At 48.4% G+C, this 26,480-nt stretch overlaps 1 protein-coding gene across 1 annotated transcript in view; it reads right to left on the minus strand.

Moving 5' to 3' along the window:
* The window catches only part of FUCA1 (alpha-L-fucosidase 1), a 213,996-nt gene that overhangs the window by 77,150 nt on the left and 110,366 nt on the right, over window positions 1-26,480 (minus strand). The window contains exon 5 of the mRNA XM_069622383.1: window positions 6,025-6,225. Coding sequence (XP_069478484.1) covers window positions 6,025-6,225 — 201 coding nt within the window. The remainder of the gene's footprint in view (window positions 1-6,024; window positions 6,226-26,480) is intronic.

A 26,480-nucleotide genomic window follows, 5' to 3' on the forward strand; every position in this document is an offset into this window, starting at 1 on the left:
TCCCTATAGTAACGTGTAGTGTATCCACAATCCCTCACGCGAAGAGGTCCGTCTGTATTTTTTCTGCCATGAGGGAGCCTTATGACCAACATGAGTGAGTACAGAAAAGAGAGAAAGTAATACGTCGTCTACGTTCCTTGCATCCGAGCGGGAGGAAGAGTGGGCGCATGTGAATCTAAGATACAACCATCAGAAATGCTTTTACTGTAAGTAATGCATGTCTTCTGACGTTTGTTAATCTGCTTAGTGAAAAGATGTCTTAGTACTGCTTGTCCCACGTGGGAATCAGATCTAGAATGGGCATCTAGACAATAGTGTTTTGTAAAGGTGTGTACAGAACTCCAAGTTGCCGCCTTGCAAATGAACTCAAGGGGAACATTGGCAACGAATGCTATGGATGCCCCAGTGCCTCTAGTAGAGTGTGCTCTAGGCTTGAAGGGGAGTTCTTTCTTAGCAAGAGTGTAACAGAGTGATGCACTGGGCAATCCATCTAGATATAGTGGATTTGGAAACTGCATCTCCTCTTCCTGCCGCCACTGAGACAAAGAACTGATTAGGCTCTCTCAGTGGTCTAGTTCTTTCCATATAAAACATGATCGCCCTGCGTACATCAAGTGTGGGCAGGCTCTTTTCTTCCAAGTTTGATGGGTTTTGAAAGAACGTTGGTAGTTCTATAGACTGGTTGACAAGAAATTTTGAAATGAACTTCGGTGCAAACCTAGGGTGTGTGCGTAGAACCACCTCATCTTTGTGAACTGTAACAGGGATCCAATATAGAGCGCTTGTAGTTCACTCACTCTCCTAATGGAGGCGATAGCCATCAAGAAAGCAGTCTTCGGAGCGAGACCCTTAAGGGTTGCTTTATGCATGGGCTCAAAGGGGGAGCCCATTAGCCTGGTTAGTACCACGTTGAGGTCCCATCCGGGAGCTGGGTTAGATATAGGAGGGTGAATTAGTTTTACTCCCTCCATGAAGGCTTTAATAACTGGAACCTTCCACCACGACACCTTATGTTTAGACGTAGTGTAGGCAGAGAATGCAGGTAGGTGGACTTTAATAGAATAAAAGACTAAACCTGAGTCCAACAAGTGCGTCAGGTATAGAACAATCTGTGTGGGAGAGAAGTCAATGGGGTTGATGCTCTTTGACATGACGAACACTTTCCACTTGCTAGAGTAGCAGTAACAAGTGTTCGGTTTCCTTGCCTCTCTGAGAATGTCCATGCATCGCTATGGGAGCTGCAAATGTCCAAATTCTATGACCTCAGGAGCCAGCCTGACAAGTTCAGGGTCTGTGGGCATGGGTTCAGCGTTTGGCCCCTGTCCTGTAACATGTTGTACAGGCAGGGTAGTTTCACTGGAGGAGACAGTGCCATCTCCATCAGAAGAGCGAACCAGGGTTGGCGGGGCCACCAGTATCATGGTAACTGGTTCCTGGTGCTTCTTGTGCACTATCTTGTTGAGAAGGGGAGTCAGGGGAAAAGCGTAGACAAATTTCCCTGACCATGTTATCCAGAGACCGTTCCCCTTGGAGCGGTTCTGGGGGTATCTGGAGGCGTAATCTTGGCATTGGGTGTTCTCCAGACTTGTGAACAGGTCGATCTCTGGGAAGCCCCATTCTGCGAAAAACATTGGAGATAATGTCTTAGTGTAGTCGCCATTCGTACTCTGCGGGCAGAGTAAAGTCTCTGCTGAGTTTGTCTGCCAGAAGATTGTGTTCCCTTGGTACATGTTGCGATAACAGGAACACGTGTTTGAGAGCCCACTTCCAGATGTTCTGGGACAGCTTGGACAGTCCTGGAGAGTGAGTGCCCCCTTGCTTGTCCAGGTAGTACATGGGCGTGGTGCTGTCTGAGGATCAGCACTGTTTTCCCTTGTAAGTGTGTCTGGAAAGCCTTCAGTGCCTTGAAGACCGCCAGCAGTTCGAGCAAGTTTGTGTTTTAAGGCCACACTCTGAGTCCAAACTCTGTGTGCAGTCTGATGGGATAGGTGAGCCCCCCACCCCCCATCCTGTGAGGGATGAGTCTGTGGTTAGAGTGGCTTCCACGCGGGGGTGGCGAAGGGTTTCCCCAACACGAGGTTTTCCTTCGACCACCATCGCAGCGAGAGAACCAAGGTCTGCGAGACCACCACTAGATCGTCCCATAGTCCGCTGGCCTGACACCACCGGCTGTTGAGCCACTCCTGCATTGGGCGCATGCGCAGGCGCGCGTGAGGTACCAAATAAATACATGAAGCCATCATTCCTAGTAATCGCATGGCTTTGCGTACCGTCACCTCCCGACCGGCTACATAGTGAGAGATCTGAAACAGCAGGTTTTGGACCCTCTGAGGGGAAGACGAGGCCCTCCTTTGTTCGAATTAGAGCCCCTAGGAATTGCTCGACTTGGCTGGGGTCTAGACTGGACGACTTCGCGTTGATGAAGTCCAGGTGGAACAAAAGGTCTATAGTCTTTTGGGTATTTGAGAAGCAACGAGGCAAGGATAGACCGGAATGGACAACCTGCGCAGGTGTGCCACTGCCAGTACCTTCGTGAATACCCTTGGCGCTGAGGCTATGCCGAAGGGTAGCACTTTGAACTGATAGCGTTTGCCTACTATCATGAACCTGAGGTATTTCCTGTGTGCTCGCAACACTGAAATATTAAAGTATGCATCTTTAATGTCCAGTGTTGCCATGTAATTCCCCTGTGTCAGCAGGGGGATTACCTCCTGTAAAGTTACCATACGAAATTTGAGGTTTTACGAATTTGTTCGCTGGGCGCAGATCTAATACAGGGTGCATGGTTAAATCCTTTTTGGGTGCAAGGAAATACACTGAATAAATACCCTCCTTTACCTGTGATAGAGGCACGTCGTCTATGGCTCCTTTTTCCAGCAGCAGTTCGACTTCCTGAAGAAGGATGGCGAGGTGTTACGGTGATAGGAGTCTTCCCCTTGGGGGGTCTGAATGTTGGGGATCGACTGAATTCGATGCAGTAACTGGGCTATTGTTGACAGTACACAACGGTCTGTGGTAATTCCCTCCCATGCTTGCAGGAATGATGTTAACCGGCCCCCGACCGGAGATGCATGGGAGGGGACCCCAAACCTTCGGGTCATTTGGTGGTAGTAGCCGGAGAGCCTCTGGGAGTGGGGCCAGACCTCTTCCCTTGCCACGACGTTGTCCTCTTTGAGCATACTGTCCACTGGTTCTCTGAAGGGAGGACCAGTTGCTGGCTGAGGTGTATTGTTTTTGATTTTGTCGTTGGCAACGAAAAAAAAGCACCTGTTGCCATAACCTCACTTATTAGGAGGTCTTGTGATTTGGTCCAGGGTTTTAAGTGTTTTTAGTTCCTTCGTAGCTGTTTCCAGTGCGTCATCAACAAATTTGAGTCTTCAAGGGGTTTGTTGATGAGGGAAACCTGAGTTTCTGAGCCAAGCAGGTCGCTTAAGTACCACCCCCTGGACTAGTAACCGGCCAGCCGTTCCCGCAGCATCTAAGGTGTTCTTGACGATGCTTTGGTTTACCCGAGTACCTTCCGTCACAGTGGCTAATAAGCGGGTTCGCAAGGGCTCAGGAGCTTCTTGTAGGCTTTCGGGCAACAGTCCCCATTGGGCATCGGCGTAGCTAGCCAACAAAGCTTTGTTTGTAAAAAGGGTGGCAAAAGCTGCCGAGGATTTAATACTCTTCTCTAAGGCATAAAGCTTATTCCCCTCTTTGTCCGGGGGTGCTTCGCTAGTAGATAGCGGAACCCCCGCCCTTTTCTTCATGGTGGTTACTACCAGGGAATCAGGTAAGGAATGACCCCCAATATATAAGGGATCAGAAGATGAGGGGTTAAAAAGCTTCGATTCTTGGATTGATCTCTCTAATGCAGGTGTAGATAAAGCGGGAATGAGGCCTCTCTTGATTGAGGCGAGAAAGGGTATGGCTTGGCTAGCAGGCGGCTTTTCCTTTATTTTCTCAACAAAATTCACTTCTGGGGTAGTTTCCCCCGTCTTAATTTGAAAATGTGCTGCCGCCTTGCATAGCATTGCATTAAAAGTGGGTTGATCATCCACAGGCGAAGGGTCTCTGACCGGTGTGGTCTGAGGAGAGGGCAGATCTAAAACATCAGGGTCTGTTGAAGCCCCTGGTGACTGCCAGGGCTGTGGTTCACATATGTCTGGGTCTCCTCAAAGTCCACTACAGGGTCTTGTAGATCCTCAGTATTTAAGAATTCTTCCTCTTCCTGAAAATGTGGATCCTCTTCAGTGAGGTCACATGTATCAATTTCTTCCGCAAGTGGGTCAAAAAGTCTTGGGAATTTGGCCCTAGGGTCTTTAGGGAGCACCTCCCTTGGCCTTTTGAGTGTAGTGTGTTCAGAAGTGGACACAAACCTATCTAGCCTGTCCATACAGGATTCACATCTTTCTCTAGTCCACTGGGATAACCCTTAACGGTTTAGTGGCGGAAAGGCTTGCTCCTCCGCCTCTAGACGTCGAGATCTCTCCCATAGCATGGAGGATATACCCCCGTCGCCCTCTGAGAAGCCTTCTCGTGGGCCCGGCACTGGGGACGTATCTCTGGGTTTTTCCTTCGGCGTAGGGGGAGGTTCGGCGTACCCTTCGTAGATTTCGGCATCTCTGACCTGAGCGGGCTTTGGTGACTCCTTCACCAGCCGTTTCTGCGCGTCTTTGGAGACTATTCTAGCTATGCTTTCCACGATTAGCTTGTCAGTCGAGGGCTGGTCGTGAATAGTTTTCGGCGGAGCCGGAACCTTACCGTCGACAGATGCCCTCCAACGAGTCGTTTCGACTGACATTTTGGTGGTAGCGCCCTTAGTTGAAGACTGCCCAGTCGCTAGGCGCGGCTGCGGGGAGGGCTGGCGACCCTTACAGTCGGCGGAGGCTGCCGGTTGATTTGGCGTCTCCGTTGGCGCTGAGGCCTTCGATTTACTCGACGAATGGCCGTGGGTTGTGCGTTTAGTGACTTTTTCATGTGCGTCAGCGTCGCCGGCGTGTACATACCCATAAGTATGGCCGGAGACTAGCTTTTCGGGGTCAGGGACAGACGCGATGGAGCAGGAGCTCTCCATTGAGAGGTCAACTCCGTTACGGAGGTAGTTTTATCACTATCCCCCTTGTCACACTAGGCGGCAGCCGCGGGTGAGGAATCAGCCTTCGACATGCATAGGCTGCCCACCTTTTGACCCTGCGTTCCTTCAAAGTTTTTGGACGAAGGAGCTTACAGGCCGTACACCCGGCCTCGTTGTGGTCGAGGGGTAAGCAGCAGTTACATCGCTTATGCTTGTCCTTCCACCGAAATTTGCCATTACGTTGGCAAAATCTAAAAAGTCCTCCATAGCGGAGGATGTAATCAGTGATAACGACCCGGAAGGAAAGTGGGGAGAAAGGGAAAGGTAGTCTAGTAGAAACAGAAATGTCCACACCAACCCCCACTCTCCCTACTGTGTAGGCCAGCGAGGCCGGGCCACGTGTTCGGCAGCGCCGATAGGATCAATTCTGTCGAAACCACCGCCGAAGATCTTGACTCGGCGGGGAAGTTGAATGGCTGTCGAAAGAGGGCTGTAGGTGGTTTAATTAAACAATAACTGACAAATCGACCAAGGGTCTAAAATGGTAAATGGCAATGTCTCTTACGAGCTCCGCATTAAGCGAGCAGTATTCTGGGTGGAAAAAACAATGAGGGACCTCGACGCGTGAGGGATTGTGGGTACACTACACGTCACTATAGGGATAGTATTACAGACACGCCTATGTCGACGTCCCCTTTTCAAAAAACAAGATGCAATACTTTGTAGTGACCACAGGATGTCGACAATGCACAGCATGCAATTCTAAGCAGATTATCAAACATCAGAAATGGTAATATGATAGTGAAAATAGGAGGGGATTGCAGGGGCAATCACACTGTGCAGTAGAGCCAAAAGGTAACAGTACAGAGGACATTGCAGCTTTCAAGTTGATAGCACAGTTGATTCGTTACAAAACAGACCAATGCAAAATAAAAAAAAAAGGTAAGAATAATGCAGGTTCTTACAGTAATGATTCTACTTTCCGACATGAGCTGCTGCACCTGCATGTCGCGTCGATAGCCCCAGGACCACATGTCGATAGACGTGCACATCTCCCACTTGTGTTTTGGCAGCACCTCTGGCTTAAACTTATCTGCGCAGTTGTAGAATCCTCCGTGGTAGCAAGAGCAGTTTTTACACCACCGGTCATTGACCACCACATTATCCTAAAAACAGTTTGTGAAAGAAGTATTTAGTCACAGGTGATGCAAGAACATCTCCTGGATATTAATACATGTATGTCACAAGCAATGTAGTACTATCACTCAGGGTCACCCCCAAATCTCTCAATTCTCCCCCTCACCAAGAGAAGACTAATCACAGTCATCATAATTTTACCAACAAGATATAACCCAACTTGCAGTGCAACACTCCATCAGGGACAAGCAGTGGAGAGGAGGGGTAAGGGGACACCAAGGCATGTCCGGAGGGGTCCATGTTCCCAAGGCTGAAAACAGCAGGCACCAGAGTGCAGATAACAAAAAAGAAGCCATGTGAAAAATGACAGTAGCAGCTTGCATTTTACAATCCTCTCCAAGCGAATAAAAGACAACCAATAGGAGAAGGAAGACTGGACACAAGAGGGGAGAAGCGGAGTGGGACAGAGGAAATGAAAGACAAAATGAAGAAGACAGCTGGTATAAGAGTGGAGGTAGAAGGAAAGGGAATGTGGAGAAGTGGTGGAATAGTCAACAGAACAATTGGACCCATGGAACCAAGAATAGCCTCTCACATTTATTTACTTCATAAATACCAATAAATGTTCAATTTTCAATTTATAAAAACTTTTATTTGCATATCATATTCATATAAAATACTAGAATATTTCCACAGACAAATATCTACAAGTTCCACTCATACTCAATCACTCCTACCATTCATTCAATTTTTGCTTTTTCGAATCAAATTTTTGACATATAAATATAAATGGCCTCATATATGAACGGCCTCCGACCCCAACTCAAGATTACACAAAAGTCCTCCAATTGATTATCTGATGGTTCCGTCTGTGCGTTTCTAATTACACCGACATTATTCTACACGTGTTTCGGTTGTCTTTTTCGGGACATCAACATTCATCGGCCCTTTGTTCATACAACCTTCTTCAGGACAAAATTTGGGGAGATTCCTTAATCCCATACGCATCGAGTAGGGCGAGTATCACCACTCAACTAGATTGTGTATTCCCTTTCTGTATCATTACAGGATATTCAAAATCTTTCCTCAAGAGGGATTCTTCGCAGATCAGTCCGGACGGACCCATTTATTATCATTGGTCCAATGGCTATGATCTCGTAGTAAACCAATTCTAAACGCGTCATCCGGATGACGTCGACAAGCGAGACGGCATGTAGTTGGGACCTGCAAAGAGGAAGAAAGGCCGTGTCTAATGATATAACAAGAAGAGATCAGTTATTCGTTAAGAATTGGCATACGTTGTGTATATTGGCGTCATCCGGATGAAGTCGACAAGCGAGACGGCATGTAGTTGGGACCTGCAGAGAGGAAGAAAGACCGTGTCTAATGATATAACAACAACAAGAAGAGATCAGCTATTAGTTAAGAATTGGCGTACGTTGTGTATATTGGCATATTAAGACGCGTTTAGAATTGGTTTACTACGAGATCATAGCCGTTGGACCAATGAAAATAGGTCCCTCCAGACTGATCTGCGAAGAATCCCTCTTGAGGAAAGATTTTGAATATCCTGTAATGATACAGAAAGGGAATACACAATCTGGTTGAGTGGTGATACTCACCCTACTCGATGCGTATGGGATTAAGGAATCTCCCCAAATTTTGTCCTGAAGAAGGCTGTATGAACAAAGGGCGGATGAATGTTGATGTCCCGAAAAAGACAACCGAAACACGTGTAGACTAATGTCGGTGTAATTAGAAACACACAGACGAACCATCAGATAATCAATTGGAGGACTTGTGTAATCTTGAGTTAGGGTCGGAGGCCGTTAATATATGAGGCCATTTATATTTACATGTCAAAATTTGATTCGAAAAAGCAAAAATTGAATGAATGGTAGGAGTGCGAGTATGAGTGGAACTTGTAGATATTTGTCTGTGGAAATGTTCTAGTATTTTATATGAATATGATATGCAAATAAAAGTTTATAAATTGAAAATTGAACATTTATTGGTATTTATGAAGTAAATATGTTGAGAGGCTATTCCTGGTTCCATGGGTTCAATTCTTCTGTTGACTTTTTTATAACGCCTGAAGGACCTGGGACTGTAATCAGGCACCCCTTTGTTTCATAGTAGAGGAGTGGTGGAAGTAATGAAAGAGGAACGGAAGGTAGGAGGAGAGTAAATCAAGAGGAAAAGGAATGGGACTACGAGTGACGTGAAAAAAAGACGTGTGAATGTAGGAACGAAATTAAGACCTTAAAAGAGAACGGCCAGTGGAGGGCAGGGTCGATTAAGAGGGGACAGCAGGCAAAAATTGAGGGAAATAGGATGGAAGAATGGGGAAAAACAAGGATGACAGAAACAGAAGACATGACAGGAGAGTGGAGGAAGAGGGGGAAATGAGAAACAAAGGAGGAGTCAAAGACTAAACTTCTCCCTACAAGGAGAGGGGATGCAGGTAGGTCTTTTCTGGAACTAGACTGACATGTTCATACGCAGCCCTCCCCCTCCAATGAAGCCAAACAATACTCTGTACTTCTGCATACCATGCAATCTACTTGTTACTTCAACTACTACTGCTGCGTTAGAGGGAACTCTTCTCACTGTACTGTCCCAGTTTTGTGGAAAGGAAGTTAGTGTGCACTGCCTGTTCAGAAGGAATCTCAATTTTCAGACTGCCTTGCACCGTTCTTACTGGCAATGAACTTCAACAACTGTGGATAGCTTGTTCTGTACATGCTCTGTCAGTGAAGCGTGCAACGTATCACTATGTGAAAAGGGAAGCTTGTACAACTACCACCATTGTGCAGCATCACTTTTTGGTGTTCACAAGTTGTGGGATTGTACAACTACCACCATTGTGCAGCATCACTTTTTGGTGTTTACAAGTTGTGGGATTGCACTACTGTAGCATGGTTAATGCCTTCTCTTTAAAACTGAAATCTTGCTGAGTACACTGGTTAAAATATTTGACATTGTGCAAATATATTCGGTCACTGAGGGCAGGCGGCTCTCACGTGAAAACTGAGGTATCTGGTTACATTCCCTTAACAGATGCTGGAAGGCTGCTTGCAACCAGGTTGAAGGTGGCAGAGTGAGAGCAGACCATCGCGGCGGTGAGAGACCCCTCTGATAACTTACTGCTGACTCACAGACAATGGATTGTTCAAATGGTTTCATGGACATTTATATGAATCTAAGAGCACAAGTGGGCATGACAATTGCTTCTTTCCTGAATCAGACTCCAGTTCCTCGGTTATCGGATCACCTTGCTGCTCTGCTAGATGCCCGTATATTATTGGAAGACATCCATTCCGCAATTTCAAATCTCAACAGTGGCAAGATACCTGGTACTGGTGGGCTCTCGGCTGAGTTATAAATGGATCTTACCTGATGGCGCACTTCAACTGCTTGGTGCAGCATACAGTGTATCGTTAGAGTGGGACATGCCAGTTACCATGAGGCACGCCTTGGTGACTGCCTTATTGAAAAAAGGAAATGTCTGACGTGGTGTACAAGTTATAGACCGATTAGCCTGATTAATACTGACTGGAAACTGTTGGCAAAAATAATGGCAAAAATAATGGCAAAAAGATTGGAGACAGTTGTGCCATCACTAGTGTACAATAATCAGGTTGGCTGTGTCACTGGAAGGTCTGCGGCAGATAACATGGATGTTCTTTTGACCATTGACAAAGCAAGTAAGCTGGAGGTACCTGGGGCAGCAATCTCCCTTGATGCGGAGACGGCCTTCGATACGATTGAGTGGCTTTACCCATTTGAAAGCCTGAGGGCAACGTGCTATTGTATGCAAGCCCCAGTGTGCTTACTAATGGCAACATTCCAGAGTTCTTCCAGTTGACGAGGGGGACGATACAAGGATGCCCGCTTTCCCCCTCGTTTATTCTGGCAACGGAGCCGCTGGCCAGAACGTTGAGGGCCAACGGAAAAATACATGATCTTGGCAGAGGCAAGTGCTCTGGCAAGATCTGGTTCTACGCAGATTATCTGCTGGTGGCTGTACGTGACACTTAGTTGAGCATTACTTACCGGATGGACGACATCCGGTGCTTCTTTGAAATCTCTGGTTACAAGGTCAACCGGAGCAAGTCTTAAGTACTTCCTATCACCAGGTCATGCATGCGATACATGTTTCAACACCTGTGGGATGGGCAGGTTTCTTATTGGCCCAGATGTGAAGTTGTTGCCGGAGATCAACTTTGATTGCATGTTGACTAAGCTAAAGGGGCAAAGTAAATTGCATCAAAATTAACATGGTGCTGAGGGTCAATTATGTCCTTTCCATGCTTCCAGTCATCTCCAAGGCACTTGCACTTATTCAGAAATCCTATGGTATGGCAAGACGTCTAGGCTAGCCCTGTGGAAGCTGCAGCTCCCATTACAACAAGGTGTTATGAATTTGCCAAATTTCTTTGAATATTATCTTGCATTCACCGTGAGACAACCGTCGCATGGTGAGGGCTACTCCGGACCGAATTCAAATCAAGCGGTGTGTCTCAGATGGACCCCAGGCCTTGTCAACGACCTAGAGGGGCTCTCGGTTGTTGATTCCCCTTACTGTTTCTGCTTGATTGCTGGTGCAGCATATCACTACCTCTGGGCAGCGGCCCGTTCCTATTCCCTGAAGCATCAATTTGGCTGAATCGAGGAAGGACTATTGCAAGGAAGGCATGGCCTCAGCAGCAAGAATCAGTTTTTACCTGGCATTGCATATGCCTGTGATTGCACTAGAGGCACCAATTAGACCATGGATACCCTCCCGAGGCTTGTAAGGTTTTTGAAGCTTTCGTACAGAATAAAGCACTTCACAGAGTAACATGGCTGACACGCGCTGCCATGGATTCTAATGCGCAAGGGAATCCATGGCAACAAGTGTTTATATTGGCGAGTTGAGAGACAAGGCGGTTTCAGCCACCCGACTGTACACTGCGGGGTTTCTTGCATCTAGCGCATTAGGCGAGAACCTGTATATTTAGGCACGCGATACGTGCATGCTATACTCTGTTAATCGATGTATGGATAGGGGGACGCATTAGGAAACTCGTACCTAGTGAAGGCGCATTGATTGAATATTTGAGTAATGCTGTGAGGACGTTACACAGTTAGTGTTAATCTCTGACCACGATATGTTGCGATTGTAGTTGTAATGAGTGGAAAGGGCGGTATAAGTAATCTAAGTGCTAATATGAACAGCAAAAATATCTCACGTGGGAACATGATGCTGAATGCATGACAACGTGATAGGCAACTGTAAAGTTGGGTTTAATTGAAAACCAAGCTTAAGTAACCTTGTATGCTGTGGCGCCCAGTTACCCAAGGGTCCGGCACGCTTGATAAACATGTCCCAGTACAATTACTTACCATTACACACTTGACTTCCATTACACTTCCCCACACGGATAAAAGGCGGAGCATGAGGGCACACTTTGAGCGAGGCAGAACACACAAGGAAGCAGCAGTTCCAAGATGGCACATTATTAACATTATGTCCAACTTGGGTCCTTCCTATCATCTATCTTCCTACCTGTGGTGTTCCCCAGGGGTCTAACCTCTCGCCCTGGCTTTTCAACCAATACCAAGCAACTCTCGACCACTGCATTGCCATTTTCTGCTCAAACTTCAAGTGCTATGCTGACGATACCCAACTCATTTTCAGGCTTCCCTCGGCCACCTCCTCTCTCTCTCTCTCTCTCTCTCTCTCTCTCTCTCATCCCCGATTGCCTAACTGCCATTCAAGATTGGTGTGCCGCCAATGATCTCCGTCTGAATGCCAGCAAGACAGATCCTCCTCATCGGCACACCTTCACCATCCTTTCCCCTCACTCTGGCCAGCCTCCCTTGGCCCGCCTCTTACCCCCACCTGCGAGGCTAAGACCCTCAGGGTAATTTTTGACTCCACACTTTCCTTCTCCGCGCATATCTGAGGTCTCTAAAAAGTCAAATTACCTACTGCACCTCCTCAGAGGTACTCTGCCTTTCCTCTCCTTCCCACAGAAGCTCACTGTCTCCCAAGCTCTGGTTCTCTCTAGGCTGGACTATTGTAACAGCCTCTTTCTAAATCTACCTGCCTCTAGTCTCAGCCCTCTGCAACTAATCCAGAACAGGACTGCGAGACTTGTCCTTGGCCTCAAGCCCTGGGATCATCTCTCCAGCTCTGAAATCTCTCCACTGGCTCCCAGTGGATGCTAGGATTAAATTCAAATCCCTCTGCATTGTCCACAAGGCTTTCTGGGGCCTGGGTCCAAAATACATTCAGCTATCCCACCGCAAATACCTCCCCTCTCGAGCTCTTCGCTCATCTACTTTTAACTCCCTCAGGGTCAGTCGTTTTTCAAAGAAACAAGCTGGGGGTAGATCGGTCTTCGGCAGGGGCCTCCCTCTGGAACAGCCTCCCTGCCACTCAAACTTAAGAACCATCCCCAGTTCCGGAAGCTCCTCAAGACCTTCCCCTTTGCTTCCGCTCTCCCTCTCCTCTGCTGAACTGCTCTCTTGGCACCATGCACCTGGACACCCTCTGTCCCCTGGGCCCAGGTACCTGTTCACCCTGCCACCCTCCTGCACTGCCTCCTGGCCAACCCTTGCACTGGAATGTATCTGTACCCATACAGTTCCCCCACCCGCCCCCCCCATTTTCTTTTTTTTTGCACTTATCAGACTTACCCAGTCTGCTGCCTTAAACACAGCTCTTCTGGCTGCACTACCACCGTTTATTGCCTCTACTATCTATTTTTATTTATTATTCATATGTTCTTCTCTGCTCCGCACTTTCCTCTCTCCCCCTTCCATGCACTTTCGCGTTCTCAATGTCACGGGGCCTTGTAAGATAGTTTTGTTCTCCCCTGTTCCCCTCCCTTGCCGCGCTCTGAAACACTTGTGTATGAGCACGATATAAATAAATCATATCTAACTAATGGATACACAAAATATGCATGATCAACGAATCTAGCTAATTGATATACAAAAGAGTACATAAGTATACATGGGGTTCAGAGGGAGCAGGAATCAGAAGATCACATGTACCGTAGGTATTGTCAAACAAGGCAGTCAGAGGGTAGCCAAATGAGGATGTTACGTCTGAAGTTGTAGTAAGATTGATTTGTTTCTGAGGTCAAGTGGGAGTGTGTTCCAGTATGCAGCAGCCTTGACCGGGAAGCTCCTTCCACCTGATTTTTTTAGTCTAAAACTAGGTATTAGAAGGCAGTAGGAGTTGGCAGATCTGGTAGAGTTGATGTTCTTCTGACTATTCTTTCTATCAGGTAAGGTGGGGCTGCATTATTAAGGCACTTGAAGGTAAGTGAGGCGGTTTGAGTGCAATTCTATCACCATTTTTTAGCCAGTGATTCTTCTCATATCAGATATATGTTCTCTAGTGGCAAGGTTCAAGGCCGCTCTCAGGGTGTTATTCTGTAGGATATGAATTGTATCTGTGATATATGTATTAGCTCCTAAGTAAAGGGCTTGCAGTAGTCTAATCTGGAAAGTATAAGGGCATTAGCGAGGATAATGCAGCTAGCTTGAGTTAGGGAAGATCTACATGCTCTAATAAGTTTGCATGTCTAAGCGGTTGACGATGCCAGGGAGTTTACCCGTTTCTTCAATGTTAAATTGGAATCAAGGTAAGCCTAGCGTCTTTACTTCTTTGGCTACTGTAATTGTATTGCCACCAATATTGAAGGCAGAATAGTCCGGGTTGAGCTTTTTTAGGTTGGCGGCAGATCCGAGGAGCTAGATCTCAGTTTTCTCATCATTCAGGCATAGGCCATGGGTTGCCATCCATGCCTGAATAATAAGGTTTTTTTTTAGTTTACCAAGGCCGTATCCGTAGCAGAATTGCCCGAAAGGGGAACGAGGATTGGAGTGGCATATGCATAGTTAGTGTGACACCCAGTCAGTCCAATTTGTCAAATAGGGGCTTGGTAAAGATATACATGGTTGGCGAGACGCAAGAGCCCTGGGGCACACCACAAGCTGTTTTAATAGGATCTGCTGCTGCTGAAGTGGAGAAAACTCATTGTTCTAATGTCTAGAAATGACTGGACCCAGGCTGTGGCCTCCTTTGAGAAATTGGCTGCCAATACCAGGTGTTCGCACATGACTGCGTGGTCCACCAGGTCGAAGGCTGCCGATAAGTAAAGGAGGAGCAACATGGCAGTATTTCCCTGGTCATTAAGCTCATTAATTTGTGTTTTAAGATCTATTAAGGCGGTCTCTGTACCGTGTTGTGGTCTAAAACCAGATTGACGGGACCCAAGACCCCTTGCAAAATAGTATACGGTATAAGTAACCTGGAAAGAGACTGCGCCTAATTTTTGCAAATTAGTTTTATTTCTCAGAAAATTGCTCTTGTAGTTGATGACGTGTTTCGGTCCTCCAAGGACCTTTTTCAAATCAGGGCTATTGATTAGTCTTATTATATAGTCATAAGAAAAGACAAAAAATGAAAAACAAACAAATAGTCACAGACATGTGTATGTATCCAAAAATAAAGTGATTATATAGATAACAAGATTAAGTATGCATTAAAAGAAAAAAAATACATAAACATAAAAGTGCATGGATGTTAGAAATAAAAAGCCAGACAATAATTGGATGGGCAATAGGGGTTGGAGAAAGCAGGGGTGAGATTCAGAGAAAAATAGATGCAAATTCTTTGTTAGTTATGATACATGATGCATTTACAATAAAAACATTGTTATGGTCATTCATGTTCTTTCATGTCACAGAATAAATGGAGAAGCATGTTACCTTGTAGTCATGTAAGATGCCCCCGTCACAATGTGAAAAATGAACTTCCATATGTCAAAAGGGTATGTCCCTTCTGACATATGGAAGTTCATTTTTGCAAAAATTAGGCAGTCTCTTTCCAGGTTACTTATACCTTATACTAGTTTCGAGATAATTCTGGATTTGTGAGTAGGCCACTTTATTATCTTGAGGCGGAAGGGTACCGTAGTGATGGGCCTATAGTTGGTAGGGATAGAAGGGTCAAGGGTTTAAGGAGCGGCAGAACCCATGACTCTTAGCGTACTTGGTACAGTGTTCGTAGAGAATGACGTGTTGATTCGTTTTGAGATGAAGGGAGCTAGGTCCCTTGCAGAGTCTTTAATAAGTTGGGCTGGGCAAAAGTCTCCCTTGCAGTTGGAAAAACCATTGCATCCCTAAAGCTTTCTGTTTCCTGGACGGATACTTTGGTAAATTTAAAAAGGAGCAGGGCGAGGCGCGTTTTCAGTTGGGCTAATAAGTAGTGTCTCACTAGGAGGTAAAGTGGCATTTTTCTTGGCAATGAAGTGGTTATTTTGTTAGCCAAGGCATTCTGAATGCTAGTACACCATTGTTTGTCTTTGGGGATGTTGTCTGGGGGAGGCATCGGGGATTCCAATTCCCTAAGGACAGTAAACAGTTCCTTAGTATTAGATATTTTCATTGTATAGATTTAGTTTTGTATGTAGGATTTCTTTTTTGTAGTTATTGGCAAATTGTTTAAGTTGTATTTTGTTTGTCGGATGGGGTGTGTCGCCAAAGGAATCAATTTACTTTTTTGTAATCTTAGTTCTTTAAGGTGAGGGGTGAAGCAAGAGTTGAGGTGTCCGTTTGCTCTTGCGTAGCTCGAGGGGCAATGGAGTCCAGCGCATTGGTCATAATTTTATTATAGATTTCCACCAAGAAATCTGGGTTGGTGTTATTAGGGAGAGCATTGATGGTAGGCAGGAGTAGTGGTAAGAAATGATCAGTTGTGATGTTATTTTTGGCTCTGGTGGGGTGAGGGGGTGGCATAACTTTGTCTTTAGATACTTGTTTGTCTAAGGTCAAGGAGAAGATGATTAAATGGCGATCCGTCCATAGTTGGGGGATATTGGTGGAGCAATTCAAACTGGCAACCCAATCTAAGGTCCGTCCTTTGTCGCAAGTTGGGGTGAGGACTTTTGGGGTTAGGCCGTGTTCCTCAAGCATGGTTGCTATGATTTGGGCACGTTTGTCCTCTGGATCATTAAGACCTAGGTTGAAGCCACCTAGTATAAGTAGTTGGGATGAGTCTTATGTTGTTATCTAACAGGCTAGATAGGTCCTCCTCAAAGTACCGATGGGGCCTGGTGGCCCGTTTATTAGGTATATGGATATGGTGCGACAGTTAGAAATAGGCAATTTGGCAGTGAGTGTCATGATGCCTACCCCCAGGCATCCGGACCAAGCCCATCAGCCCCGGGAGCAGGCATCTAGACATTTAGTAAAACCTCAGCAGCCGCGGCTGGGGGCTATCTGGGTTCAGTCCTGGCGCCTTAGGCGCCAGGCTCATAGTAGGAATCAGTCCTGGCGCCTAAGGCGCCAGGCTCATAGTCATTACTTACCTCAGGCAGACCATGCTGCAAATGACTCCAATCCAACATGAAGCCTGAAAGGGACTATTTTTCTACAGGGACTATTTTTTACTTGGGTGTGGTTCTAGTGACTTCTTACCTGGGACTACTTTTGAGGCTATTTAAACCACGCCCGACCAGCAACACACGCTTCGCGTTATTCTGCATCCAGCAGCGTAACACTCACCGTGCCTGCAGCCTGCATCCAGTCTTCTGCCACGCCCGCTGCGAATCCGGTGCTCCTAAAACAAAGAGGAAAGAAAGGGACAAGGTTAAAAAACAAACTTATTTCTATTCCACACCTGATTCTGGATCCATTTCGTCTCCGGAACTGTAAAGAACATCATTTCTACACGCGCCGCACCTCCAGCTGCAGCGCCGCGCCAAACTCACCAGTCTTCACAGCATCCTTCGGGTCGGCGCTGCCTCCATCATTTCTTCGCCGAACTTCGGCACCTAGGAGACAAAAGAAAACCACAAGGTGAGCCGAGGGAACTAACAAATATAATTCTTACCACCATAGACTTACCCGATTTACCACCGGAGGCATCCTTTTGTGACTCTCCATATTTTCACGTGCCGCATCTGTAAAGAGACAAAACACGTTTTCCTCGTGCAACATTTACCGGACAGCGCCAGGTAATACAGACTCGTACCTGAGCGCCACCAGCTGCCACAAGAGCATCTTTTCAGGAGCCCGCTGCAAGACAAGAAAGGCAGGGGGGGGAACAAGAGTGAACATCGGAAATATTGAACTCTATAAACTTAATACTTACTGGTCCTCACCCGGAACCTCAGTCAATACTCTCCGGAACTCTCCCGAGCCTTCAAACCAGTGAAGTAACTGGAATCGACGCGCTCCTCCAAATCCACGCAGGATGGAGAGCTCATCTTTCAAGATTATAAGGTGAGATTGCTGTGAGGGCATTTCAGAGGGGATTAGTTGGGGAGGACTGCGGGGGTGCCATCACTTGAATCCACAAGTGGCTAAATCCATCTCTCCAATTGCAGGAGAATATTTCTACGGGTTAAGCAGACAAGATTAGGAGGGCAGATCCAGTCAGTCATCGCTGCACTACGCATCACGTGGGTGGAGACCGCAGCTGTCCGGGTCCGACCGACGCCCCTGTGGGAGCCAGGTGAGCGTAACAGTGAGCAGCTCCCAGGATTTTAGAGGGGATACGATTGTAGGTCTTAAAGCAAGGTTAGCTTTTGCTATAATGGCTAGCCCACCTCCTCTGCCGCTAGGTCTGTCCGCTCTGATTAGTTGGTCTTTATTGGGTATGGCTAGTGAAAGCGCAGGGCCTGCCGCTTTGTGCAGCCAGGACTCTGACGGCTAGGACGTCAAGGTCGTTAGTCAGTAGGATGTCAGCTATCTCAGGAGCGTGGCCACTATAGATCTGGCGTTAATCAGGGCTCCAGATGTAATAGCACAGATAGGTTTTTTCTGGGGTTGGGTATGGTAAGGTTATCCATGTTATTGGGTGCTGTAGTTGGCCTAGGAATTAGCAGGTATGCAGCTTGGGTGATATTCCGTTTTCTCTCATAGCGAGCGGTCTGTGAGAAAGTGTTGGTGTTGGGAAAGGGGCACGGGGGGTTAAGTTCCTAAGTATCCTACCTGGTAGGAGGCAAAGGTGTTAAAGGTAAGGGAAAACCGGGTTTCGCCAGGCGGTATCCGGTGTCCCACTCCACGAACACCCCTCACCCAGGTGATCCTCCCGCACTAGTCCACCCACAGGAACTGGATCCAAAAAGGGATGGCCATGTCCTGGCCACCTGGATGACGGAATATCCCGCAGGATAACTAGGGTTGCGATGTGCCCATGTGTGGCATTGTCTGCCAATGAAATCTATTTTGATCGAAGTGCAGCAGGAGACGACAGTAACACGTTTTATGATATTTGATAGGATATAGCATTTGTCACCCGCCTATACACAAGTGTTTCAAAGCGTGACAAGGGAAGGAAGGTGGGACAGAGGGAGGACTGTTAGGATTGGTATCCTCTTTCCTAGTCGGTTGTTTGGTTATATGCTTTGTCTTCCTTCCTGTATGTATGCTGAGTGCTTGAAGTATGATGTCATGAATGGAATGTGTGACGTGTCTGAGTGGAATGATTTGGGTAGAGATTCCACCCAGGACAGTTGAGAATGAGGTAGCCTGGGTGGTGGGAGCCCAGTGGGCATCCCTGGATCCTGTAACAGACTTAAGTAATCTCCTGATGACATATGATTAAACCAACTTAAAGATCTCTCCTGGCATCCAGTGAATCCTTTCAACCCGTTGACCTCACTTAAGGTCACAACATATTTTGGAGACAAGCATGTCTTGGTGAACCTGGATAAAGAATTGAAGAGAGAAGAGGAGAAAGGAGACTGCTGCAGGGGGTGCAGACCAGGAGGAAGTTGAGACTGAGTAGAGGAAACCCAGTCCATGTTGTCGGCAAGGAAAGTGTGCAGACATTGTTTTTGGTATGGTAGCTGAGTGTGTCACCCCAGTGCCTACATTCTCACACTCGGGTGCCGCCCAAATGTAGCGACTGCCTGAAGTTGCGCCATGTGAGCTGCCGAGTACCTGAAAGCGGCGGTTGGGCCGCGGAGCACTCCGCGGTCCCATCCCCTTGTTGGAATGGTGACGTCATCAGGCTTGCTGTAGGAGTTAACGATCGTGTGGGATGCTGCAAGCCTCACTGGCAACAGCAGCGGTGACTTATCATGTAGGCTTGCTTACCAGTGATGCTATGATGCGTTACAGCAAGGCACCTTTGAACGTGGTGATGTGTACAGGAGGCAGTGCTTCGTCGTGACCAGGAAGATCAGATGTGTGAGGCATCAGTAAGGCTACGCATTTACAACCTGAGCTGCGGTTCGCATCTTCAAGGGAAGCTGCTTTGTGGAGTACAGTGATGTTAGACAAGCACTGGGCTGTCACAGGTTGAAGATGCCGGCCCATTTCGGAACAGGTTACTAAAGAATTTCTTGTCATGCTTGAATCTAGTATTCATTCCGGCATTTGTCATCGTATAATTGTTCATGGCTGCTTCTGAAATGGGGCGTTTATATGCGTTTGATTTGTTGTGCAAAGCCACTGAAATGTTTTAGTGGGAGTGAAATAATTATGGCACATCACAGATGCTATGCTGTTTTTTTTGGAAACAAACGCTTATTGCATGTTATGTACCAGTTCTTGTACAGCGTGTGTAGAGTGATTATAAGGGCTGTGGTGTGCATAAGGTCAACATTTATTTGCGGCGTTGGTCTTTCAGTATTGCACTGTATATTGTGTGACAAGCATGAGCTTTGTAGGGTGTATTAGAGGACATGCATTACTTGCTGTAAAAGCATATCTGATTGTATCTGCTTAGAATCACATGCTGTGCATATAGTCCGTCATCCAGTGGTCACCGCGGAATATTGCATCTTGTCTTTCAATAATCGAAAGGGGACGTCGACATGGGCGTGCCTGTAACACTATCCCTAACGTGACATGTACACTACAAAATCCCTCACACGTTGAGGTCCCTCAGATTTTAATTTTTCGGCTGTGAGGGAGCCTATGACTAACATGAGTGAGTACAGAAAACAGAAGGTAGTAAGACGGCCATGTTCCTTCCATCCGAGCGGGGAGGAAGGGTGGGCGCATGGGACTAAGCAGATACAATCATCAGAAATGCTTTTACAGTAGGTAATGCATGTCTTCTGATGCTCGTTAATCTGCTTAGAATCACATGCTGTGCATAGACTAGAGAGCAGTACCCGGAGTTGGAGGTGGGTTGTGAGAAGGAACAGTAGAGAAAAGATGTCTTAGTACTGCTTGTCCCACCTGAGAATCAGACCTAGAATGAGTGTCTAGGCAATATTGTTTTGTAAAGGTGTGTACAGAACTCCAGGTTGCCGCTTTGCAAATGGACTCTAGGGGAACATTTGCAATGAATGCTATGGAAGCCCCAGTGCCTCGAGTAGAATGTGCTCTAGGCTTGAAGGGCAGGTCTCTCTTATCAAGAGTATAACAGTGTGATGCATTAGACAATCCATTTAGAGATAGTAGATTTGGAGACAGCGTCTCCCTCTCTACCTGCTGCCACAAATGAAAAACTGATTTGTCTTTTAGTGGTCTAGTTCTTTCCATGTAAAACGTGACTGCCTTGCATACATCCAGTGTGTGCAGGCTTCTTTCTCCCATGTTTGAGGGGTTCTGAAAGAACGTTGGTAGACCTATGGATTGGGTCACATGGAACTTTGAAATGAATTTAGGCGCAAACCTAAGGTGAGTGCGCAGAACGACCTTAATTTTATGAAATGTCACAAAGGGGTCTAGGACAGAGCACTTGTAGTTCACTGGCTCTTCTAACAGAAGTAATGGCTATTAAAAAGGCCGTTTTAAGTGAGATCTTTAAGACTTCATTTATGCATGGGCTCGAAAGGTGATCTCAAGTCTTGTTAACACTGCGTTTAGGTCCCATCCTGGAGCTGGGTTAGAAATGGGAGGGCGAATTCTCTTCACTCCCTCCATGAAAGCCTTAACTGGTATCTTCCACCACAACACCTTTTGTTGTGATGTAGTGTACGCGGAAAGAGCAGTCAAGTGACCCTTTAGCGAGTTAAAGACTAGGCCTGAGTCAAGTAAATGAGTCAGGTATAAAACGATACGAGTGGGAGAGCAGTCAAAGGGATTGATGCTCTTAGAGTTGCACCAGATAACAAAACGTTTCCACTTGCTAGAATAGCAATATTGTGTGTTGGGTTATCTTGCCTCCTTGAGTACGTCCATACACCTTTGAGGGAGTTGTAGGTGCTTGAACTATGACCTCAGGAGCCAGGCCGCTAAGTTCACTGTTTGCGGGCATGGGTGAAGCGCTTCCCCTTGTCTTGCTCCAACATGTACAGGCAAGGCAGTTTGACTGGAGAAGATGGTGACATCTACATCAGATGAGCGAACCAGGGTTGGCGGGCCCACATGGGGGCCACCAATATCATGGTGACTGGTTCCTGGTGCATCTTGTGCACTATCAATTAACATGTTCTACTTGTACCACTGTAACCAAGGAACACACTAAACTGTTATCCAATGTGGAACACTCTCCTGCTACTATTGCCCCTACTCAAATGTATGTATACAAAGCTGTGCTCCTGTAACTAAGTAAGCTCTCTGCAACAGCGCCAGGATGCCCAAGGGCCGATTGGGCGCTTTATAAATGGAAATAAAAATAAATATATTGTTGAGCAGGGGAGTCGGGGGCTGGGGGGTTGAGCGTAACGAACAAGTTACTAACCTGTAACTGTTCTCCAGCATGGGGTCTGGCATGGATTCACATGCTCATGAATATTCCCTGTCGTCAGGCTGGGAATCCTTGGTAAAGAAAAAAATCAGTATCAGTTTCGTTTCTCATCTGTCTGTCTTAGTAGTAACCAATCACTGGTCGCTGGGTCATACTGCCCCCAGCCAATGACTGCCCTCTCCCTAAGCCTCGCCCCTGGCAGCCATCCTCAGATTTGGTAGCACGTAAAGTGGCAGTATGACCAAGTGAAGAGCCGCACAGGGGAAGGAGGGAGGGTTCGCATGTGAATCCATGCCAGACCCATGCTGGAGAACAACAGTTACAGCTGTAACTTTTTCCTTCTCCAGCATGGGGTCTGGCATGGATTCACATGCTCATGAATAAAAGAATACATAGCAGTACACACATGCACAACCACGGGAGGTGGCAAAGGCTCAACATTAAGCATTACATAAAACTCAACAGTAAGCATCTCTTACCTCCTCACCAGGGTCACCTTAAGCGAACAGGTTGCGCAGCACTGCCTGGCCGACTCTGGACTCCTCCCGGGAATCACGGTTGACGCAGTAGAATCTTGTGAAGGTGTGCGTTGACATCCACGTAGCAGCCCTACAGATGTCCAGCAGGGGCACACCAGACAAGAACGCTGTGGTAGCAGCGATCGCTCTGGTCGAATTGGCTCTCGGACGGTCGGGCAACGGTCGGTTTGCCAACTGACGACAGTGCATGATGCAGCCGAGAGCCATCTGGAAATGGAAGCCTTAGAGAGAGCCTTCCCTTGGTTCACAGGTCCAAAGTTCACAAACAGCTGTGTTGTCTTCTGAAAACTCTTTGTTCGGTCCACGTAGAACTTCAGCGCTCTAGCTACATCCAGCGAGTGCAAAGTCCTCTCGGCCGACGACAAAGGTGACGGGAAGAAAACTGGCAACACCAAGGGCTCGTTGAGATGGAAGTCCGACGGCACCTTGGGCATGAAGGAGGGGTGCGTCCTCAGCACCACCCTCGTCTCGTGAAAAGTCAAGTATGGAGGCTTGCAGGATAGGGCCTGAATTTCGCCCACGCGTCGTGCGGAGGTGATGGCCACAAGGAACGCTCTCTTCCACGACAGGAACTTCAACAGAGCCGAATACAAAGGCTCGAATGGCGGGCCCATGAGCCTGGTCAGCACCACGTTGAGCTCCCACGCCGGGACTGGAGCCTTCACCAGCGGGAATGATCGAAACAGTCCTTTCATAAACTCCTTCACCAGGCGATGCAACCACAGGGATGACCGTCCTGCAGTTCTGGTGTATCGGGAAATCGCTGCCAGATGCATCTTAATGGAAGCATGAGCTAGTCCAGCTTTGGCCAGCGACAGTACGGTAGCACTTGAGGGGCAGTAATCCATAGAGGGTTAATCTTCTGTGCAGGGCACCAGATAGAGAACCTCTTCCACTTGTGTCCGTAGCACGAGAGTTGAGGATGCCCTGGCCTTTACAAGAACCTCTGCATTCGGCCGGGATATCGTACCCTCCAAACTCTAGTGCTGCAGGAGCCAGGCCTGCAAGTTCAGCGACACCGGGTCGTGATGAAGAATGGCGCCTCCTTCTCTGGAGAGAAGATCTGCGTCCGTTGACAGTTTGGCGGTGAGGCTGACAAGTCCAGAAGGTCCGGGAACCAGATCTGTCTGGGCCACCTCGGTGCGACGAGGATCATCCTGCACCGGGACCTCTTGAGTTGGTTGATGAGCCTGAGCGGCAACGGCGGGAACGCATACAGGAACTGGCCGTCCCAGGGGAACGAGAAAGCATCGCCCATGCTCCTCAGCTGGGGGAACCTGTTGGCGAACCTCTGGCACTTGGAGTTCGTCGCCGTCGCGAACAGGTCGATTTGGGGTTTGCCCCATTGCCGGAAGAGTTGATCCACTTGATCCTGGCATAGTTCCCACTCGTGGCACGAGCGCAGCTCCCTGCTGAGTGAGTCAGCAATGGTGTTTTTTCTCTCTGCTAGATGAAAAGTAACCAGAAACATCCCATGGGCAACGGCCCAGTGCCACAGATCCTGGGCTTCCTTGGACAGGGCTGGGGGGGAGATCTGGTTCCTCCCTGTTTCGGCTTGTAAAACATTGTGGTGGTGTTGTCGGTGAAGAGCCTCACCACCTTGCCCTTGAGGGACAGGAGGAATGCCTTTAGGGCCCAGAACACCGCTCGGAACTCCAGTATGTTGATGTGGAGCGGCCTCTCCTCCGGGAGCCACAGGCCTCTCACGTGAATATCTCCAGTGTGCGCTCCCCCCCCCTCCAGGGAGGCATCCGTCACCGTCACCTGGTATGCTGGGGTCTGAAAGTCTGAGCCCGCCGCGAGAGGCGCGTGCCCCACCATCGGATTGCCTGGCGGAATACCTCGTTGAGCGAGATCTTGTCCTCGAAGCTGCCTGTCGCTTGCATCCAACGGGCGTCGAGGAACTCCTGCAGAGGGTGCATCCGAAACGTGCACAGGCGCACCAGATAGATGCAAGAGGACATCATCCCGATGAGGACATTAGCCAACGCAGGTCCAGGATGGGACGCCAACCTCCTGTCTTCTTCCTGACGAGGAAGTATCTTGAGTATACTCCGGAGCCTCTTTGGGACGAGCTCGATGGCTCCTTTCTTGAGCATCTCCCTTACCTCTACAGCAGTTGAGGGACGTGGTTTTCCTTCCTGGCCACTGGAGGAATCCGGGGAAACTTTAGGAATTACAGAGTGTGCCCGTGGGCCAGGGCATCCAGCACCCAACGGTCGGTGGAGATGCACATGCTGACGAACTTCGCCAGCCGGCCTCCCACCGGGGTGCTTCGGTGGGGGCCTGACGCAACAGCAGGTTCAGTCTTGTTTGGAAGCAGCCTTGCCTCCTTGGACTCCCTGGCGATGACGGCGAGGTCCACCTGACTTGCCTCGTCCCCTGTAGGCTTCTTGCGACGAGGAACGGGCCGCTTGACGGTAGGTCGACGAGCCGCCTCCGAATCCTTTGGAGGCACCTTGCTTGCCTCCTGAGTTCCGAAGGGGTGGCCGCCGTTGCTGCAGAACTCAGGTCCAAGCCGTCTCCGTGTCGGTCTTGATGGCCTGCAGCGACTCCTCCACTGTCTTTCCAAACCGATTCTTCCCGTCAAGGGGCATGTCCAAAACCTTGGCTTGCACGTCCTGGCGGAAATCTGTCGACTTGAGCCACCCCCGCCGTCGAAGGCAAACGCCGTTGCCCAACTCGCAGAAACTAGTGTCGCCAATGTCCGTGGCCACAGTTCTGGCGTGATCCGACACCACCTCACCCTCCTGTAGGATTGCCAGGGCTTCTGCCCTCTTGTCGTCCGGGAGGAAGTCCAACAGGGAGGCGATCTTGTACCACAAGTTTGGAGGGCTTCCCGACGGACAAGGTTCATTCGGGTCCTCCGTCGGGGGTAGGGGCAGTCTCGTCCTTATCTATGTGCATAAGGCTTGGATTGCCGTCAAAATGGCCACCGAGTTGTCCTGCGGCTCGGGCTGCGACGGGCACTGCGGTTGCTCCTCATCCACGGGAACCTAGTCGTCGCCGCCCTCGCTCTCGTCATCCCCCTCATTGGGATTTCTCCTGTGGGACCGGGCCTCTTCCAAGTTCTCAGTCAGTTCCTCCTCGGAGGTTGTGTCCGTAATGGCCACCTGCCCCCCTCCACACTTTTTCCACTGGGGTCTTCACGGGGGTCTTCTCGATGGGCTTACAAGAGGATTCCCTCCGCGGAGGCAGGGAACTCTAGACCCCAAGGTCACCTCCACAGGCTTCGCCAGGGCCGCAGCGACTCCCTCGATAGAGGCCTTAGCTGGGTGGATCAGGGCCTTCGCCGCCTTAGGCGCGCTTGAGGCCTTCACCTTAGGGGGAGGGTCACTGCCTCGCTCCCCCTCGGCCGGTTCCTTCGCGATCAACCAGGGCTTCTCCAGAAGCTTAGCTGGGTTCTCGGATTTTCTCTTCCCCGAGCCAGAGCGTTGGCTCGCGTTTGATGGCATCGGTGAAGGTGCGCCCTGCCTGACAGCCAAGGAGCCCGACAGTTCGGTGCCCGCAGACTCGCGGTGCTTTGCCTTCTGTTGGACCCCCGTCGCGCCCTAACAGGACTTAGAAGACCGCTCGGACTTCTCACCTGCTGGGCTCTGGTCTTCCAGCCAGTTGGAGGCAGGTCCAGCGATCCCTCATAGTCCGATCCGACATGTTCATGCAAAACACACAATCCTTCTCCACTTGCGTTTTGTCCTCGTGGAGGCAATCAAGGCATTGCAAATGCTCATCCTCGAACACATTTTGTAGGTTGCATCCAGGGCAGATCCTGAACAGTTTGCCGGAAGTCGAGCTTCCCTTCTCCTGGGCCATGTTCTTCTTGTCCCCGAGGTAAGCCTCAGAAACTTCTGGAATCCTCCAAGAAGCGTAACTCGGCAAAAACCTCACCCTTGAGGGGCGTAGAAAATCCGAAACGGATCCCCGTTGATCAGAAGTAGAAACGATGGAGCTTGAGGCTCGATTAAACCGAAAAATGAGAAATCTCTTTGAAAAAAAGCGCAAAACTCAGTAAAAGCTCGAGAGCTATAGCACGAGGACTCCCAACACGAGTGTGCGGTAAAAATCTGAGGATGGCTACCAGGAGCGG

Source organism: Ambystoma mexicanum, chromosome 11 (genome assembly GCF_040938575.1).
Source record: "Ambystoma mexicanum isolate Mex_15411 chromosome 11, UKY_AmexF1_1, whole genome shotgun sequence".
Classification (NCBI taxonomy): domain Eukaryota; kingdom Metazoa; phylum Chordata; class Amphibia; order Caudata; family Ambystomatidae; genus Ambystoma; species Ambystoma mexicanum.